The sequence below is a fragment of the Condylura cristata genome, unplaced genomic scaffold (genome assembly GCF_000260355.1).
Source record: "Condylura cristata isolate star-nosed mole 26May11 unplaced genomic scaffold, ConCri1.0 scaffold00002, whole genome shotgun sequence".
Lineage (NCBI taxonomy): Eukaryota > Metazoa > Chordata > Mammalia > Eulipotyphla > Talpidae > Condylura > Condylura cristata.
The window spans coordinates 6,154,943-6,173,351 of NW_004567103.1; the positions used below are offsets into that span (position 1 = coordinate 6,154,943).

Below are 18,409 nucleotides of genomic sequence, written 5' to 3' on the forward strand. Positions count from 1 at the left end.
TCTAAGGAGAAGGCAGGAGGAGCTGGGCCGAGGCCTTCACACAGCGGTGACAGCTGATTCCAATTGCAGGGGAGCCCGGACCACCTGCAGACCCGGAATTCTGCCCCAGCATCCCAGGGCTTCCTGGGGTGCCAGGCCCAAGAGGACCGGATGGAGCCACAGGGTTACCTGGAGCAAGAGGCCCCCCTGGGCCAGGTATGGGCCTGCTTCCTCATAATACCCCCCTCGCCCCCCCAGGTTGCTGAACTGGAAATTCATGTGCTTTGCTCTGCATTTTTTGGTACATAGCCTAAAATCCCAATAAGGAGAAAGCAATGAAAATCTCCTTCCTCTTATACATTTTTCATACATTTCCCCAAAGGTTTAATCATAACAAACTGGATCGATACATCGCTCCTGGTTTGTGTTGAACTCCTGCTTAAATCTTTTCTGGTGGACAGCTGTTAGACTGGAGGTTTTGAAACCTCCGAGCACAACAGCCTAGATGCCCGATTAACCATTAATAGTCATGAATAGCTTTTGACTTGATTTTGAATGAAAAACAGCTGAACTGGTTCATTGAAACAGCCACTGCCTACAGGGAGGGAGAAGGAGGTAAAGTCACAACTGGGAGGATGGAGCAGGAAGGGAGGAGCGTCGCTCAGGGGTGTGGCCCTGTGGCCTTGTTCACTCACTGACCCGAGCCTTGCTCCATCATTGGCAGAATAGCCTTGTCTAGGCCTTAAACCAATCATCCTTAAAAAAAATAAAATGGTTTATTTTTTCCTCACGTAACCCCACTGCAGTGGGTGCTTTACAAAGAGATGAGGGACCCAGGGCTGGTTCTCTGCAGGGCAGTGGCCTCTTCTGACCAGGGGCAGAGCCCTGGACTGCAGCTGACCTGTTGCGGAGTATCCTGAGAGGCATGAGGCTATCCCTGCGTGCATGGCCGCTGCTGCCTGGCTGAGAACGTTTTGGTTCAGGAAAAAACATATTGGACATGGAACCGAAGTGCCACCTGCTTTTCTTGTGTCTCCCCAAAGCCAAGCAGCCCAGGGCCTGAGAGACAAGCAGCGAGGTGGGGCTAGTGGTGTCGGTGTGTCCGGGGCGGCTTTGTAGAGCCCCCTCTGTGCGGGCTCTGGGACCTCTGCAGCGGCCGAGTCACTGTTGTTATTGCTCTAAGCAAATTGGTAGCAACTCTGTTACCTCTGAGTCAGAGGTGACTTAAAGTTCCCTCTCTTTGGCACTCACTGCAGGCCCGGTTCTCAGGAACGGTAAGCACCGCGTGAGCCCTGCTTAAGCTCCGGGGCCACAGGGCCATGGGGCCACCGGGCCATGGGGCCACCGGGCCACGGGGCCACCAGGCCTCTCCCCATAAGCCCTTGCAAGACTCCCCCACCGTTACAAAATGCCTTTCAAGTGGGTGTGGCCTGTAATGGCATTCTGCCGATTCAGCCGGTAAACACTTCCAGAGTCCCTCCCTCTACTTTAAGAAAATGTATTAGGTGATGCAGGTGATACAAATGGGAATAAGAAAGATTTCTTCCCTTTAGAAATGTACAACCCCCAGGCAGAAAGAGCCAGCAGAACAAACCTAAGTAGGTTGAAATGATGGGAGGTCATACGGGGTTTTGAAGGAGTTGGCAGCAAAGAGCATTAGGAGACAGGGCTGAGGGGCTGGGTTTGGTGCAGGGGCAGGAGTGCTGAGACCCCAGCAGGCAGGGGCTTTGGCGCTGAGCCCCCGGGAGAGAGGCTGCCCTGTGAGGAAGGAGGCTGTCCAACAGGGAGGTGCAGGGGCACTGGGGGGTGGACTGGCCTGGTGACCTGGTGGCCTGGTGACCAGATGCCACCAATTCTGTGCCCCTCCAAGCACAGTCCGAGGACCAGAAGTGGCTCAGGCCACGCCCCAGACCTGCAGAATTAGAGTCTGCTTGTCACAAGATGCCTGGATGTTCATATACACATTCAAGGTTGAGACACCTGAGCCAAAATTTAGCGGCATAAAGCTACCTACTCAGGGCCCTCCTGGTAGCGCAGCGGGTTAAAGCACAGCACTGAGAAGCTAAAGGCACTTCTGCATGAGTTCAACCGCCTGCCCCAGAGGTGACCACATGGCGTGGCAGACCTCTCCTGACCCGCCCGCTGCTCCCCTCAGCAGTGTACTTCCTCGATCTGCCTGTTCTGCTCCCCACTCTGTCTCTGGTGAAGCCTCTCACCGCCCCTGAGCCTCTGGCCTGTACCCCAGTTTTGTATGTACAAATAAAATAAATCTTAAAAAAAAAAAGAAAAAAAACTACCTACTCAGAAAATGGGCAGAAGACCTAAATAGACACGTGGCCAGAGAAGACATCCAGGTGGCCTAGAGGTGCGCAAAATGATACGGACATGGCTTTTTAGAAGGTGGATGCAAATTACCACAAGGAGAGCTCACTCAGCCCTGTGCCTGTGAGGACGGTCCTCGAAAAAAGGTGAAACACAGAGCAAATGCTGGCGAGCGTGTGGAGTAAGGGACCCTCCTCCACGCCTGCTGGGAGTGTAACCGGGTGCAGACTCTGGAGTTTGCACCAACAGCCCAGTCTCCTAATGCTCTTTGCTGCCAATTACTTCAAAACACCTATCACCTCCCATCATTTAGAACTGCTTAGGTTTGTTCTCCCAGCTCTTTCTGCCTGGAGGTTGTCAACTCTAAAAGGAACATTCCGTGGACATTCTTTCAAAAAGTAAAAGTGGAAATACCACAGCCAGATATCAGCCCAAAGGAGATGAAACGTGAGCTCTGGAAAGATCCAGCCTCTGCTGACAGCAGCGCTGTCCCCACAATAGGGCACAGCCAGGGCCAGCCAGTGACACACAGCTGTGTGAAGAGGCCGTGCAACACTATTTGGTTGCGTTAACAGACAAAATCACGCCTCTTGGGACACATGGATGGATCTTGAGGGGCTTATGCTCAGTGAAAGTATCAGAAAGTGAAAGGCTGATACCAGATGGTTTCTCTTGTTGGTAGAATATAAATAACCAAAGAAAACAAAACTGACAGAGCACAGTGGACATAAATCTTTGAATCTTAGGAAATACAGTGGCCATCGGAGGGGCTGGGGAGGGCTTGGGCCTGATGTGCGCCAGCCCCGACTGGCAGGCCACTGGCGGCCACGTGTGGCTCATCATACGTCTTCTTCCAAAGGGGTTCTTCTAGCACCGTGTGAGGGATGCCCACCACCCCGAGCCCAGCTGTGAAGGCAGCTGCATTAGGAAGCCCCAGCTTTTCTCCCTACACTTCCTTCCAAGCCCTCTTGTGACTCAGCTGAGAGTGTGACCAAGTACTGCAGCTGAGATTCACACAGAAAAGCCCGACTTCTGGCCCGTTCCTGCCCAGAGAGTGGTAATGGCCTCACTGGGTTTAACTGGTGTCTGTGGAGGTCCAGCCACTGGCTTTGTTCCAGGCTTTCCCTTCCGGGCGACGTTCGGGGCTGAGGCTTCCTGTGAGGAACACAAGCAGAGCTTCCATCTTGGTTTGATGGGTCGCCCCTAGTGGGCACCCCACATCCTGTTGGGCAGTGGGTGGCTCCCCGGAGAGACTGTCCATTGCACAGTGAGGGCTGCTCTAGACATAGTTTTATTCCTTTTTGTAAAATGAAATTTTGTTAATGTGTCATGTGTTTCCCAAACTGTAACTCCTAAGTACGTCTTCCCGCCTTGATTAGATAAACATCTCCAACAACCCAACAGCAAAGCCAAAGTGTGAGGACCACCAGGGAGTGGGACATCCACCTGGCCGAGTGAGGAAAGCGGGTGTGAGGGGAGGCTGGCTGGTGGGCCCCCAAAGGAAGGAAGGAGCTGTCGGCTGGACAGAGAGAGATTTTATAGCCACGAGGTTAGATTGGGTGGGGGCTGCATTTCAGATGCTTCCTGGGGCCAGTGTGCGAGAAGTATGCTGGGGGGCATCTCGCACCACCCAGGAGCTGGGGCGCAGTTCTCTGCTCTGCAGCCTCAGAGGCCCCCCATTGCTTGAAGGGCCACCCAAGAATAGAAAAGAATGGGAGCTACTTGGGTGAGCCTCTTTGACTCAGGGCTGACTCTAGGCTGACTGACTGGTGGCAGGGAGAGGGAGAAGGGTGAGAGAGAGACAGATTAACAATTAAAATCTCCTTCGTTACGTGGGATCACGACAGTAAGCCCCCACCCCCCAGGCCGTACCTGCTCCCCAAACGCAGGAGCCTGCAGCTTGCCCAAAGGTGACTAAGCACAGAGAGCCTCTCGAGTGTCTGGGACCAGCCACGCGGTGGGTGAGGTCCTCCGAGGAGTGCTGAGCCCTGTAGCTTGGTCCCAGCAGGTCAGGGGATGGCGCCCCCCACCCCCGGGGGTTGCTCAGGCCATGCTGAGCCACAGTCTCATGGCCGTGGTCTGGCGGTGAGAGTGTCCACGCACGGCCACGGCTGCAGAGACTGAAGTCCCGTAGGTGACCAGCGCGCACCAGGCACTCTGTAAACCCTCAACAACGGGCTGTTTGTGAGAATTGCTCTTGCTCCAAACTTAACCTGATCCCCAGTTGAATGCTAAATTTTATTCATTCCTTCACTCAGGTGTCTGAAACGTTACAACGAAGGCTGCTATTGTTTATAACAGCCATAGATGTTCAATATAAAAAAAGGTGAAATATACAAAAATTTGAGAAATAGGTGAAAACCTCTCTGCCCATACCCCCTGCTGTGGGTTGGCGTCGGGTGTCTGCTGTGACGTGAGTCCATCGGCCTCCTTTGGCCTCCGTCAGCCCCTGACTGAGCCGCTCGGCCCCACGTCCAGGTGGAGAGTGAGCCTCCCTCAGGGGCCAGGTAGACACGCCTGAGGATGGCCAGACTGGCACGTGGGGACTTGAGTCAGTGCCTGCGGGGCCCAAGCTACCACGGCCACTTCCATGCAGGGTGCAAAGGCCAACCCGGCCCGGATGGCAGGAGGGGAGCGGACGGCTTTCCTGGGCCCCCTGGGCCTCCTGGACACCCAGGTGACAAGGGAGAGGCTGGCTGCCCAGGAGCGCCAGGTAAGGAGCTTCAGATTCTCTTTTTACTCTGATTCAGTAGATGCCAGAACCTTCCTCAGGGCCCCAGGTGCTGAACTCTCCACACTGATCCTAGTGAGCGCAGCTGCCCAAGATAGGAGCTGCCAGGTATGGGGCGAGAGAAGCCAGAGAAGCCAGGGGGACAGAGTGGGCTGCACCCCACCTCCTGGAGGATGCTTAGCACTCAGCCGCTGCAGGCGGCTCCAGCGGAGTCTCCCCCAAACCTCAGCCCATCCTCGCAGAGCCCCCCCAGCCGCAGCCTCAGGCCCTCTCAGTGGCTCCCTCACCTGTCAGCCTGGCTTTGCCGTGGGATCGTCCCCTGTTGGGCCAGAGACCTCGGGCGTGGTGGGTGACTTTGCACACTGATGCTGTGCAGCAGCTGCTGTTTTTCTTCCTCCTTTTCCTGACCAATCTGTCCTTTTAAAATGTAAAATAAGAAAGGAAAAGATCATTGGCTCCTCCTCAAAGTACCAGCCCGAGAGGCATCAAAGGAGACAGATCCCACTAGACTTCTCTAGACTCTTCCTTTACACAGCCCAGCTCCATGGCGTGGACCTCAGGCCTGGCTCTCCTGAGAAGGGAGCTCAGTGCCAGAACCGCCCGGGGGAGATCGGGGAAACTGTTACAGGGCACCCCAGTGTGCACTGGGCTGCCTGTCGGTGGGGCCTCACCTGCGCGCTCATCCTCACCTGCACGCTCACAATTCAGTTATACTGTAGGCGCACACAAGAGGGTCAAAAATGGGTCTATTTACAAAAGGGGAAAGGAAAAGGAAACAACCCAGGAAAAGAGAGCGGGATACAAAGTAACTGGAATATCTTACTGGCTGGGCTGACTTGAAGGTCTGGTAACAAACTACCTGAAATCCCAGAGTCATGCTCTCCCAAGGGCTACTTCCAAGAGCAGTTTCCGAGCAAGCTAGAGAGTGAAAGACACCACAGCGCGCTATTTATCCCCCAAAGTCCCAGAATGCTGCTTAGCTCCGCCCTTGGGTCCTTGCAGTTCTCTCCCGGGTGCTGCTGGGAGTTGTAGTTTCCAGTCTCTGGCGTAGGGGGTGGAGTCCAGGAAGCCGGAGTAGGGGTGGGAGTCCACAAAAGTCTGCAGAGTTCCTTTAGGACATCCTTCCCCTTAACAGTACGGAAAGGCCGACTTGGACCATCTTCCCTCCTGGAGCGGCCGGGGACTGGGAGCCACTCCCGGTTCCCTTCTCGGCACCTATTTGTCTCCTAACGAACCTCGCCCCTGCCTTTTATGGCACCCGTTGGTCTCGGCTTCTCTTCCTCAAGTAGGATGTGCGCTCTAGGAGGCCAAGGGCTGCCTCTTCTCTAGTGGGACTCCATTGTGGCCAGCACCTGGACTGGCTTGGAGCCAATAGTACCCCTGTGCTCGCCTCTGGCTCGGGTGCTCAGCATCTGGCAGGAATGGAGGTGCTCGGGAGTGTTTGTTCTGAACCCTTCAATAGCTTTCATTGTCCCCTTTATTCCTCAGGCTTTCCCGGGCCCTTTGGAGATCCTGGACCCAAAGGATTGGGGCCTGAACACCTCAGCAGCTTCCTCTTGGTGCTCCACAGCCAGACGGATGTGGAGCCCGCCTGCCCCGAGGGCATGCCCAGGCTCTGGACGGGGTACAGTCTGCTGTACCTGGAAGGACAAGAGAGAGCGCACAACCAAGACCTCGGTAGGTACATCCGGCGGGCCAAGTCCGTGGCTGGCGGGAAAGCCTTCGGGTTCATTTTGCAGGTTGGGCTCATCCTCACCCACCACTCCCTGTCTGGGGATGTTTTCTTACTATCACGTGAACTCCTAACAATCCTGTGAAACCCAGGATCCCACGAGGTGTCAAAGAAGCTCATCCGGCTTAGCGTTATCAGTGTCTGGCTTCTTGCTAGCTTTGGAAAAGGATTCTTTGTACATTAAATGCAAATCTGATGCACAAAGCAGTTTTGACTTCCCAGTGTGGACGACATGGTCACGATAGAGTCAGTTGTTGTGTTTATATGTCCAACAGCACCCAGAGGGACCCTGGCCCTTGTGGGATGCAGCAGGGTCAGCACCATCTCCCCAGAGCCTTCCAGTTTGTTCTTAAAGTACAGGTTTAAGACACCACATTGTCCCTTGGCACAGTTTTCAATAGTAGCTTTGGAAGCTACCACATTGATTTCAGTCTCGGGTTTAAGTTCTTAGTGCTGGACACTCTTCTCAAGATGGTGCAGGGTGGACACAGGGGGCCCCTGACAGGGACAGTTGATGGTGTCACTTGTTCCCACTGCGGGGGCAGCTATTTCCAAGCCCCCCACCTTTTCTTTCTCGGGTTCTCCAGGCCTTCCCCATCAGTGGGGTGGGGCAAAGAACCAAGTAATGATTCCTATGTCAGTGTATTTACTGCTCTTCCCACCCCCTCTGCCCCTGTTACAGGGGAGCCCAGAGTGGACAGGGCCGCCTGTCTGTGGGGCCTCACCTGCGCACTCAAAATTCAGTTGTACTGCAGGAGCACACACAAGGGGCAATAATGGGTTTATTTGCAAAAGGGGAAAGAAATAGGAAACAACCCAAGGAAAGAGAGCAGAATACAAAGTAATTGGAATACCTTTCGGCTAGGCTGACTGAAAACACCAAGTCACACTGTTAGGAGAGCTGTTTCTCGAGAGTGAGAGATGCAATTGCCAGCCCTATTTATCCCCCAAGAATGTCCCAGAATTCCTGCTTAGCTCCGCCCTTGGGCCGGATTTCCCTTGGGTCGGAGTTGCAGTTCTCTCCCTGGTGCTGCTGGGAGTTGTAGTTTCCAATCACTGGCGAGGGGGTAGAGTCCGGAAAGCTGGAGTAGGGGGTGGGGCCCATAAGACTCAGCAGAGTTCCTTTAAGACATCCTTCCCCTGAACACCCCCAGCCCCACTTCTCCCACTCAGGTCTAGCAAGACTGAGCCTGCAAAGCTCCTCTGAGCTCTCAGCATGAAATCTAAGCCCCTTCAGCAGGCTGACAAAGCCCACATCTTTGTCCTAACTGACCCCTGCACACCCTGAGGTGGACAGACACAAAGACATCTGGACAGACGCACAGACATCCTCTCCCTGCCGCCCCCCCGGAGCTGAACATTCCCTTCCTGTCTCTGGCTCTGTGGGCTGGGTCTCCCGGGCCTGGCTGGCGCCTGGAGCCACCCCCAGGCCCAGCCTCATCCCTCCCCTGCCAGGGCCACGCTGACTGCGGCCAGTGCCCGCCCACCTGTCCAGCCCGCACTCCTCACCGGACCCCCTGAATTTATTGCCTGTTGGGTGATCACACACAGGGGCTTGGCGAAGTCAGGCCTCGCCCGCTGCTCTGTCTGCATCCACCAGCGAGCGGGAGCGCTGAAAGAGCCGGCCCAGGGCCTCGGTGACCAGTGCCGGGTCCGCGCTGGCTAAGGGAATTGGGGCGCGGCACCCACGCGCTGCCTCTTCGCCCCCAGGCCTGGCGGGGTCCTGCCTGCCCCTGTTCAGCACCCTGCCCTTCGCCTACTGTAACATTCACCAAGTGTGCCACTACGCCAGGAGGAATGACAAGTCCTACTGGCTGGCCAGCGCCGCGCCCCTGCCCCCGCGGCCGCTGTCGGAGGAGGAGATCCGCCCCTACGTCAGCCGCTGTGCCGTGTGCGAGGCGCCCGCGCCGGCCGTGGCGGTGCACAGCCAGGACCAGGCCGTGCCCCCGTGTCCGCCGGCCTGGAGGAGCCTCTGGATTGGGTACTCCTTCCTGATGGTGAGCCCCTGAACCCCGACAAACCCTAGCGCCCCCCGCCCGCCATCTGGGCTCGTCTTCCAGCCAGCACGTGGAGACAGCACAGTTAGAGGGTGAGGCCTGAGGAACCCTCTCTCTCTTTTTAAAGATTTACTTATGCCTACAGGAACTGGGGTGCAAGGCAGAGGTGTGGGGGGGCGGGTGAGAGGACTCACCAGAGACAGAGAGGGGAGCAGAACAGAAAGGCTGACTGAAACACACTGCTGAGAGGAGCAGTGGGGAGACAGGTCTGCTGCACCCTGTGGGTCACTCCCTGGCGGGGGAATTGAGCTCGAGGTGCAGTGGCTGCAACACCTTCACAGTGCTGTGCTTTAGCCCGTTGCGTCACCAGGGAGGACCAAGGACCTTCCCTTTTCCTGTAGTCTGTGAAGACTCGGGTGTAGACAACAGACACACTTATCTGGGGTAAAGGTGCCCAGACATGGTGTGAGCACCCCTCAGGCCCACCCCTTCTTTCCTGGGCGGTCATCGTTGGTCTTCCTGGAATCCTGTCAGGAACTGAATGGGGCCTCAGTCTGGGGTGGGAGTGGGGCTGTGGCTGCAGCCCGGGGCCCTAATTCTCTCTTGCTGTCGGCAGCACACGGGCGCTGGGGGCCAGGGCGGCGGGCAGGCCCTGGCGTCCCCTGGCAGCTGCCTGGAAGACTTCAGAGCGGTGCCATTCCTGGAGTGTCAAGGCCGGCAGGGAACGTGCCACTTTTTCGCAAACGAGTACAGCTTCTGGCTGACGGTGGTGAGCCCGCATTTGCAGTTTTTCTCACCCCCCTCACCAGACACCCTGAAAGATGGCCAGGCCCAGCACCGGAAAATCAGCAGGTGCCAGGTCTGTCTGAAGCAGAGCTGAAGCTCACAGTCCTGCCAGGTCACGGCAGAGACGCCCCAGGGGCGCAGCGGTCGCCTGTGCTGAGACGCTCAGAGCAAGTCTGGGATCCAAGCGCCTGCTGTCTCTACAGGGATATTCCCACAGCTCTTATTTCCTGCCTCTGCTCGGGTCAGATGAAGCCAGCGCTGCACTTGAGGATCTGTCTGGACCTATCAGTCCAGATGGAGTGCAGATATTCTTACTTCATGAGGATTGAAGGAGAGCTGCTTTATTTAAACACACGCCAATTCACGGGAGGCGAGTTGACGATAAAGGCCAGATTACAAATTACATTACTGGAAACTTCGTTCACTGGTTACCCGCATCTCCAGCAAGTAAAGTCAATTACTGTGCAGTGCAGTGGGCTTCTGGATGGTTTGGACAGGAACAAACAAATAGGCCAACAAATGAAACTAGAAAGTAGAGATTTCCAACATTTCGAAATGATTTCCCCTGTAATCTGTTTTTCCATGTACTTTAAATAATTGTAAAACCATGACCCGAGGAGATTTAAAAACAAAACAAAGCCCACACAGTCGGCTAACAGCCCATTTCAACGTGGGGAAGGCTCGTAGACGCTGTTTACCAGAGATGCAACATTAGCATAAGCACACACGTGAACACCAGAGATTGCGTTCTCTTCTGCCTGTTCGAGAGACTAGAAATGCAGGCTTTGGCAACCCTTTTGAAAAGTAGCAATTACGGGGAAAAATATATTCAATAAGGGATTAAGAGCCTAAAAGCTATTAATGAATATTGAGGCGGTGATTCACAAAAATTGACTCCCCCTTGCAGTGAACTTCCAAACAGACCGCTTTTCCCCAGTGGGGGTCCAGCTAAGTCTTCGGGGTGTGTGTGTGTTAATGGGGCTGAAACCACATGGGGCTTGCTCAGGAGGGCACGCTGCTGGTACAGAGCACCCCTCCCTCCCTCGGCTGCCTGAAAACCCCTCCCAGCCTTCAGCGGCCTCACTCCCTCACACAGATAATGGCATCTCACACAGACAGGCCGTGACAGGCTGTCATTATGCACTTGGGAGAAAATTAAGGGCAACTTAATGAAACTTAGGTAAAAAGATTCATTTAAGTCACGGTCACCCCACCAGGAAGACTTGGCACTCTATTTTTAAAGGAAACAGAGACAACCTAGAAATTTAGGTTCCTATAATTGACTTGTATGGGAGCGCTCTGTGTCTTCAAATTTATTTTTCAAAAGATTTTATTTATTTATGAACACAGGAGTAGGAGGCTAGAGGTGCAGGGGGTGAGAGGACTCCCCATAGACAGAGTGGGGAGCAGAATAGGAGGCTCTGCTTAAGTACACTGCTGAGGGGAGCAGCTGGGAGACAGGAGGGGTCAGCTGCGCCCTGGGGTGTCACTCCCTGGCCGGGAACTGAACTGGCGCTGGAGTGGCTGCAGAGCTACATGGTGCTGACACTTAACCCCTGTGCCACCAAGGAGGACCTGTTTTTGATTTTAAAAATTTCTTGTAGTTCCCATCACCACTGTCCCAGGCATCTGCCTTCACATTTTCTATAAAAGTCAAGAGCAGTGTGCATTTACAGTGAGTTGTTTTCTGAACAACAAAGGGTAGGGCTTTCTACTTTAGATCAGTGTTTAAAGATCAAGGCTTATTGGTTAAGACTCTTAGGGAACTTACCTTCCACATGTGAAAAAAGATCATTTTAGGGACAATGAATAATGTCTGATGAGAAAATGACACTCGTTTAAGTGTTTAGTTTCGCTGCACTTAAAGAAAACTTTGTTTATGACAAATGTTTCCTTGTCCAGCCGATGCTGGGCAACGTGTCCTACACTCAGCACATGCTCAGCTGATGCCCCCAGGCTGCCCCCAGGCTGCCCCCAGGCTGGCACTTTCAGACGACAGTTAAAGACAAAAATGGACATTCTACAGTGAGCGCTTCTCCACGCACCACTGAATTTCCTAGTTCGTGGGACCCCGACATTTTTGAACTGTGCTGTGGCATGTGAAATATTTTGAGCACCTTAAATGTAAGTCAACTTCATTTAAAACTACTCTTTTCTGTTTGCAAAAGCTTTGTCCCATGTCACCCAAACTCAAGCCTTCTCCTGTGCCTTCACGGGCTTGGTTTGAGAGCATTTTCTCGGAAGAGGCAAAGTGGTAAATAAGGAAACTCTCTTGCTTGTCCAAGTACTTAAATCTCTAGCTCTGGTATTAGAATATTGTCTTCATAGTCTGGCCAAGAGCATTGGCAGAGAGGTGGGAATTAAGGGTGCAATTTGCTCCACCCTGAGCCTGGGCTGGGCTCTGAGCGCCCCCAAGGCCTGTGTCACAGCTCACCCCCCGGCAGGCAGCACGGATGCTGTCCTTTGTGGGAAAGTATTTCAAATGGTCTAAAGGGAAAACCGTGGGGTGAAGAAGCCTTGCAAGGTCACCTGGTTTGGGCTGGTACTTTCTTCACCTGGCCGAGTAGCCACGATGAAACATCCTGCACCTGTGAAGGGTGAACAGCACTTTCTGCTCTTCCCTGAATCCGTTCCCACTGATTAACCTTTTCAAAATGTCCTTCCCCAATCCCTGTCTCCCCACCTGTTGGTTGGGTGTGGCTGCAGTGCCCCTGGGGGTTGCGCTGGGTGATAGGCAGGCGGGTGGGGGGGTTCCTGGGGCCCCACCTGGTCCTGGGCCCGAAGGCCATTTCCCAGCCCTGCCGGTCCTCTGCCCTCTGCGGTGGTTGACTGCCCCCTGGCCTGCGCCGGTCGGTCTCCACACACGTTTACCTTCCACCTGCATCCGCAGACGTCTCCCAGCTGATGGACGCCCCCGTTTCAAATCTCAGCTGTCATTTCTCTCAATGACAGAGAGAAGTGTTTGAGAGAAGCGTCTGAGGACGACTCCGGCAAAGTCGATTTTGTTTTTCTTTGGCTTCAGATCCCACAGCTGCCCTCGCCCCTCCCCCCCCCAGCCTGTAGGCCCCATTTCCCCAGGGAGATGGGGCTCCCGGGGCCACCCACGACTGGACCTGCCCACCCCATCCGTCCCCCCATCACCCCTGCAGCGTGCCCTCGCTTCTCTCCCTCTCCTGCTGAGATCTAAGCCCCTCGCGGGCAGGGCTGAGCTTCCTCAGCGCAGTGAGCAGAGCTCGGACTGACATGCTGCCAGCCCGCTTTTTTCGGTGACGAGTGACAAGTCCGCATGCACCAGCAGGCCCCGCGGGCTGTGCCCACATGTATGGCTGCACAGGCGACACCCACGTATGCCTCAGTACTGCAGCCTGTCAACGTATCTGCAGCCCCCACCATCTTTTCCTGACAGAAAGCCAAGCGACAGGCCTTAATCACCAACCCCTCCTGAAACGCCCCTTTCCTGTACACCGAAATCTCAGAAACAGTAAGGTTTGAGAGAAGCGTCTGAGGAGGACTCCGCGCCGTCGCCCCTACAAAGGCGTCTTTGTCTGGCTTCACAGGTGCTTAGAAAAGCAGCTGGAAGCCCCTAAAACTGCAGTTGACCAAAGACTTTGCTTTGCGCCACCTCTGGGTTAAAACACAGCCTGTCATCCCGCGTGTTCTAGGAGATTCCACTGCGTTTGTCTTTTAATCCGGCACAGACTGAGTGGATCAATGAATGTTTTATTCGAGATAGCTGCAAGAAGACTGCAAAAATGTGGAATAGCCCCAGTCTGTCACTTTCCTCAGGGGATCCTGGGTGAAGCACACACACCAACTCCCTGGATCCGTGACCCTCACTTATACAACGGGACGGGACACCTTCCCTGGCACTGAAAGTTAGGTTATATGCCCAGCACAATGGTTACACCATCTATTTAAAATAACACACTTAGTCTGGAAAAATACTTTTTTTTTTGAGTAGAATTATACTGTGATTCTCACAGGGCATATAAATTGCTGATTAGAAATATTTATACCTGGCCAATTCGTGGTGTCTTTGGGAATGCTATTTTATTTCAATTCTCAAAGTTACTACGTCTCAAAAAAATACGTCTCAAATCACAATTTCCTGCAGGGACATTATCAGGAAGTTCTGCAAGGCACGAAACAATTGACATTAAAAACCAGTACTCTGCAGTCGTCACTGTTATTATCTGCCAGAGATCCTGCATAATGCAGCACCCGGCAAGGCTGGATGCAACACCCATGTGAGATGCTTGAATTTTATGGTGCTTAAATTTTTAATGATTCATAGGAAAAAAATGTGAAATATGTCAAATAAATTGCATCCCTTTCTCTGGCCTATGGTTATAAAGTTAAAGACTTTCAACATGTAACATTTGCAAGATACCTGTCTGTTACTGACACTTAAATCTTTGTTGTATTAAGCTTTGTACTATCCTCTGTTACAAATAAAATTCTGTGACCCCCGCAACCACCCTTTCGTTCGGTGCCTTTATTTTCTCCCAAGCCCAAGTGAGTTTTCTTTTTCACCTACCTTGGAGAACGTCACCTAGTGTAAGAAGCTAACTGACCCCACCTTGTGTGGACGCCATCTTAGGCCGGTGAATGGTGACACCCCGCCACAGGGAGATGGCCAATTTCCTGAGTTTCTCCATGTGTATTGACCACCCTGTTCATCTTAGTAGGACGAAGATGCATATGCCACATCCCCCAACATCTGGGGTCCTTCGTCTTACACAACAGCGGTCACATAGACTAAGCGGGATGGGAGAAGACTCCTGCCTGCGGCCCACACTTGACCTGCAGGCCTGTTCATGATATTATTACAGGGCAGGGAGAGAGGGACACAGCTGAACCCCAACCTACCTGCTCTAAAAAGGTTCTGCCATCTGCTGTGTCAAGGCAAAGCATATAAGACCTTTAATGGAAAGGAACTTGAATACGAGTGTGCAATGCAGAAAAGACAAAGAACATAGTTTCTAAGTCAAACACCCAAAGTGACCCACCCCCATGGGTAAAAGCCCACCCAGAAGAGACTGGCCCAAAGCGAGGCCTGCAAGCTGCCCCAAGTCTAGAGCACCTTCCTGTGGGGACCCACAGAAAAGGCCGGAAGTGGCCAGAAAGTGTGGGAGGAAGAGAGCACAATCAAAATCAGGATAAAGGCTGCCACAGTCACCTCCCCGCGGGTCTCACCCACATCTGTTTCACCCAGCCAGGGCCAGGAAATGAGAGCCGCTTCTTCACACGTCTCTGCCCCATGTACCTCCCTCAGGTCTCCTTCTGGCCACCATCCTGCTTCCTTCCTCCTCAGTCTCCTCTCCAGATTCTCCTCCTCCCTGCTCAGCTGCACCCTCCTTTGAGTGGGGCAGGGAACCTGGAACCTCCTCTTTTCCTGGGGACCTTCCTGTTACAGGTCCAGCACCCAGGACCCCTCTATGTAACGGGCCCTGAAGAAACTTTAGACTCAAATAACCTTCATTTCAGGGACATGTTCATTTCCACTGCTGCACACCTACCTGAAGGCTGGCATCATGGTGCGGAAGTCAGAGGGGCGTGGTGTTGGCGGAGTGTAGACAGAGTGACCCCTGTTTGCTGGGGGAAGAATGAGGTTCTGAGACCCCAAGCAGCACTGCCCCACACACAATGATGGGGAAGGAAGAATGGAACCAGGCCAGAAACTTAGCCAGAGGCATGCCCCAGCCACCACTGAGTTCCTGTGTGGTGGGCTCAGGCCCTGCAGGAGAATGAGACCACCTGTCAGGGCGTTGTCTTGAGGATTCAAAGCATAGATAGACCCTCAGACGTTAGGCACAAATGTAAGGTCCTGTTGTCTGTGACCTCAGCGCCTGGAAGTGGGGGGTCAGGGTTGTGTGTGTTTGCTCCAGTCTGTGCTGGGTCATAGGGGAGACGCCAAGCAGAGTTACTCTTTTTCAGAAGGCGACTTCAGGAGCATCTGTTGCAAACTTAACCTGACAGAAATGATACTTAGCAATATTCCTTGAGCCCCTCCTATGAGACAGCACCTGCATCCACCCTGATGTGTGCTCCCTTCAACCTCTTAACTAGTATTTTACAGACAAGCTTTAGGGCAAACAGCAACTGGCTCAAGGTGCAGTCAGCCTGCACAGCCCTCAACTGTCCTCGTAAAGGCGACCATGGGGACTCCATGAGTTAGAATGACTTTGGAGGGAACCCACAAAGTGTCCAGGGAAAACCCACTGGGACTCTGAAGCCCCCCCGAGGCCCAAGGCCAGCCATGCAGAGGAAACGGCTTTGAGCTGGAGACAGAAGGATCGAGAGGCCCTTACCTGGAGACCCAGCCAAGTCATGTTTTTATTCTCCCATTTGCCAGCAGGCATTCCTGCCCTAGGTTCTTCTAGGGATCAACTTGCATCCTCAGTGATAACAAGTCGCTTGTGATTTTAACTGAAGATAGTATTCCTTGTGTTTTGGAAAAGTAGGTTGTTTTTAAATGAAGAAGGAAATGTCTGGTCCCATCGCTGCTGCTGTACCCACAAAGAAGGGTGTGACCAGCCTGCCCGGGGGGCAGTTCAGATCCCTGAGGACCAGGACAGTGCAACAGCAACTTCTGCTTCTCAGGCTGGGGCAGCCTTTCCACTCAGTGCCAGGGAGCCAGTGAGGCACAGCAGTGGGCAGCTGCCAAGCCTGGGCCCACCTTTCACCTCCCCCAGCCTCGCGACCTGGAAGAGGGCTGATAAGCAGGGTGCCCGGCCCAGCCCAGGGGCGAGGGAGGCCCCTCCTCTGATGCTTCTGTGCCCACCAGAACGGTGAGGCTCCGGCCTGTGGACTCCCTGAGGTAAGTTTTCTTCCTCTGTGTCACGTTCTCACTCTAACCTTCGGGGGATCAGCCTATCTACCTCTCTGTCTTCTGTCTAGTCCCTCCTTCCTTCCACCCACGCACCCATTCTCTCTGGTGAGGACACGAGATTTACACTCTTAGCGAATTTCAGGTATAGAACACAAAACTAGCAACTGTAGTCACCACAAACATTAGCGCCTCAGGAACTGTGTATCCATTTTATAACTGAGATTACCCTTTGTCCCTATGTCCAGCCCCCTCCGCCACCCCCAGCCCTCCAGCAACTGCTATTCCTAAGGGCCTTTTTCCTTCCAGACCCCACACATAAAGTGAGGTCATAGCTTTCTGTTGTGGGGACCATTAAAATGCAGATTGAGGGTCTTTAGGTCTGGGGACACTGGAGCCACAAGCCTGGGGCCCACCTGCTGAGGCACAGGGGGTTGGCCCTGGTGCTAATCTTTAATGAGATTCAACTGTTAGCCCCTGCTGTGGAGACACAAGGCAATTTCAGCTGCTGGGGGAGAGGCTCTCCCAGGCAGCACCTCAAGGTTAAAGCAAGACACTGCCTTTCAAGGACTCAAATAAATACCAGGAAATCTGAAGCCACAGACTTATTTTCATTTTCAGCATTTCCCTCTAGGCCCTACAGGAAATATTCAGGGAGACATAAAGTAAGGGAAAGAAACTATTCGCTTTGTAGCAGAACAGAGACCTGCAGACAAATGCTGATTTCAATGCTGAGGAAAGACCTGGAGACAGGACAGGGAGGGTCTACACCGGAGCTGGTGGCAGAAGTGAGGTCCTTAGGCTATACAGGCACCCCCACAGTGCCACAGCCTCTGCAGGCTGCACCCCACTTCTGCTTTTATCATCCCATTCTCTTCCTAAGTGGCAATATGTATCCTTACCAAACTGGATGTTTTCTTTGAGCTACGTTTCAGTTTTCCTTTAAAAACTGAATCATGGATTCGCATTTGCCATCTGTCTAAGAACTTAAGGTCCTGTTCTTCCTGGTGCTCTAACCACAGATGCAGCAAACAGGCACCTGCAAAAGAAGGCGAGCCAGGGTGGGGGTGTCCCCGGGACAGCTTGGTGATCCTCCCTGGAATCTGGGGCACTCAGGGAAATGGGAGTGCCTTTAGGGGGACACACACAGTAGTGGACCTCCCCCCCAGGCACTCAGGAGTGAACCTTGCGGAGTTGGACTCAATTAATCTCAATTTGGGGATGTATTTGTCCCCACAGTGGCAGCACCACCTTAAAGCTGGCATTGTGGGGGCAACAGGGATGGGTCTGTTACAGGGCACCCCAATGTGAATTGGGGTGCCTGTCTGTGGGTCTTCACCCGCGCGCTTACGATTCAATCGTATTATGGACACACTCAAAAGGTGAAATAATGGGTTTATTTATAAGGAGAAAGGTAAAGGAATAACCCAGGGAAAGAAGGAGAGAAACACAGGTTAACTAGGATGTCCTACCAGTTCTGCTGACGTGGACTCCACCGGCAGCTGAAAACCGATGGAGCGCCAAAATGATCAGCTGTGAACCACCAGGTCGCCCCCAGAGCCCACATGTCCGGTTTTATCCCAACCTGGCTGCTCAGCTCCGCCCTCACGGCCCAGCGTGCTTCTTCTTGGTACTGATGGGATTTGGAGTTCCAGCATCTGGAGTGAGGGCGGGGTCCATGAAACCTGTACCTGTTACAGGTCCAGGTGTTACAGGACACCAAATCTGTTAGAGGACAGAATCTGTTACAGGACAGGGGGAGAGGGGGACCCCTGAACCCAAAACCTGCCTGCTCTAAGTGGGTTCTGCCATCCTCCGCATCAAGACAAAACATATAAAACTTTAATGAAAAGGGACTTTAATACAGTGAATATACAATACGGAACACAAAGAATATAACTTCCAAATCAAACACCTGAAGTGACCCGTCCCCTCGTGGGCAAAAGTCCACCCAAAAGGGACTGGCCCAAAGCAAGGCCTGAAAGCTGCCACTAGACTAAAGCACCTTCTGGCCGGGACCCATGGAAAAGGGT

General features: G+C 53.5%; 1 protein-coding gene across 1 annotated transcript in view; it reads left to right on the forward strand.

Annotated features, from left to right (window-relative positions):
- Nucleotides 1-9,641, forward strand: part of COL4A4 (collagen, type IV, alpha 4) — a 103,490-nt gene extending 93,849 nt beyond the window's left edge. The window contains exons 43-47 of the mRNA XM_012728371.1: nt 70-195; nt 4,898-5,014; nt 6,521-6,709; nt 8,475-8,761; nt 9,378-9,641. Coding sequence (XP_012583825.1) covers nt 70-195; nt 4,898-5,014; nt 6,521-6,709; nt 8,475-8,761; nt 9,378-9,641 — 983 coding nt within the window. The remainder of the gene's footprint in view (nt 1-69; nt 196-4,897; nt 5,015-6,520; nt 6,710-8,474; nt 8,762-9,377) is intronic.
- The last annotated feature ends 8,768 nt before the right edge of the window (nt 9,642-18,409 follow it).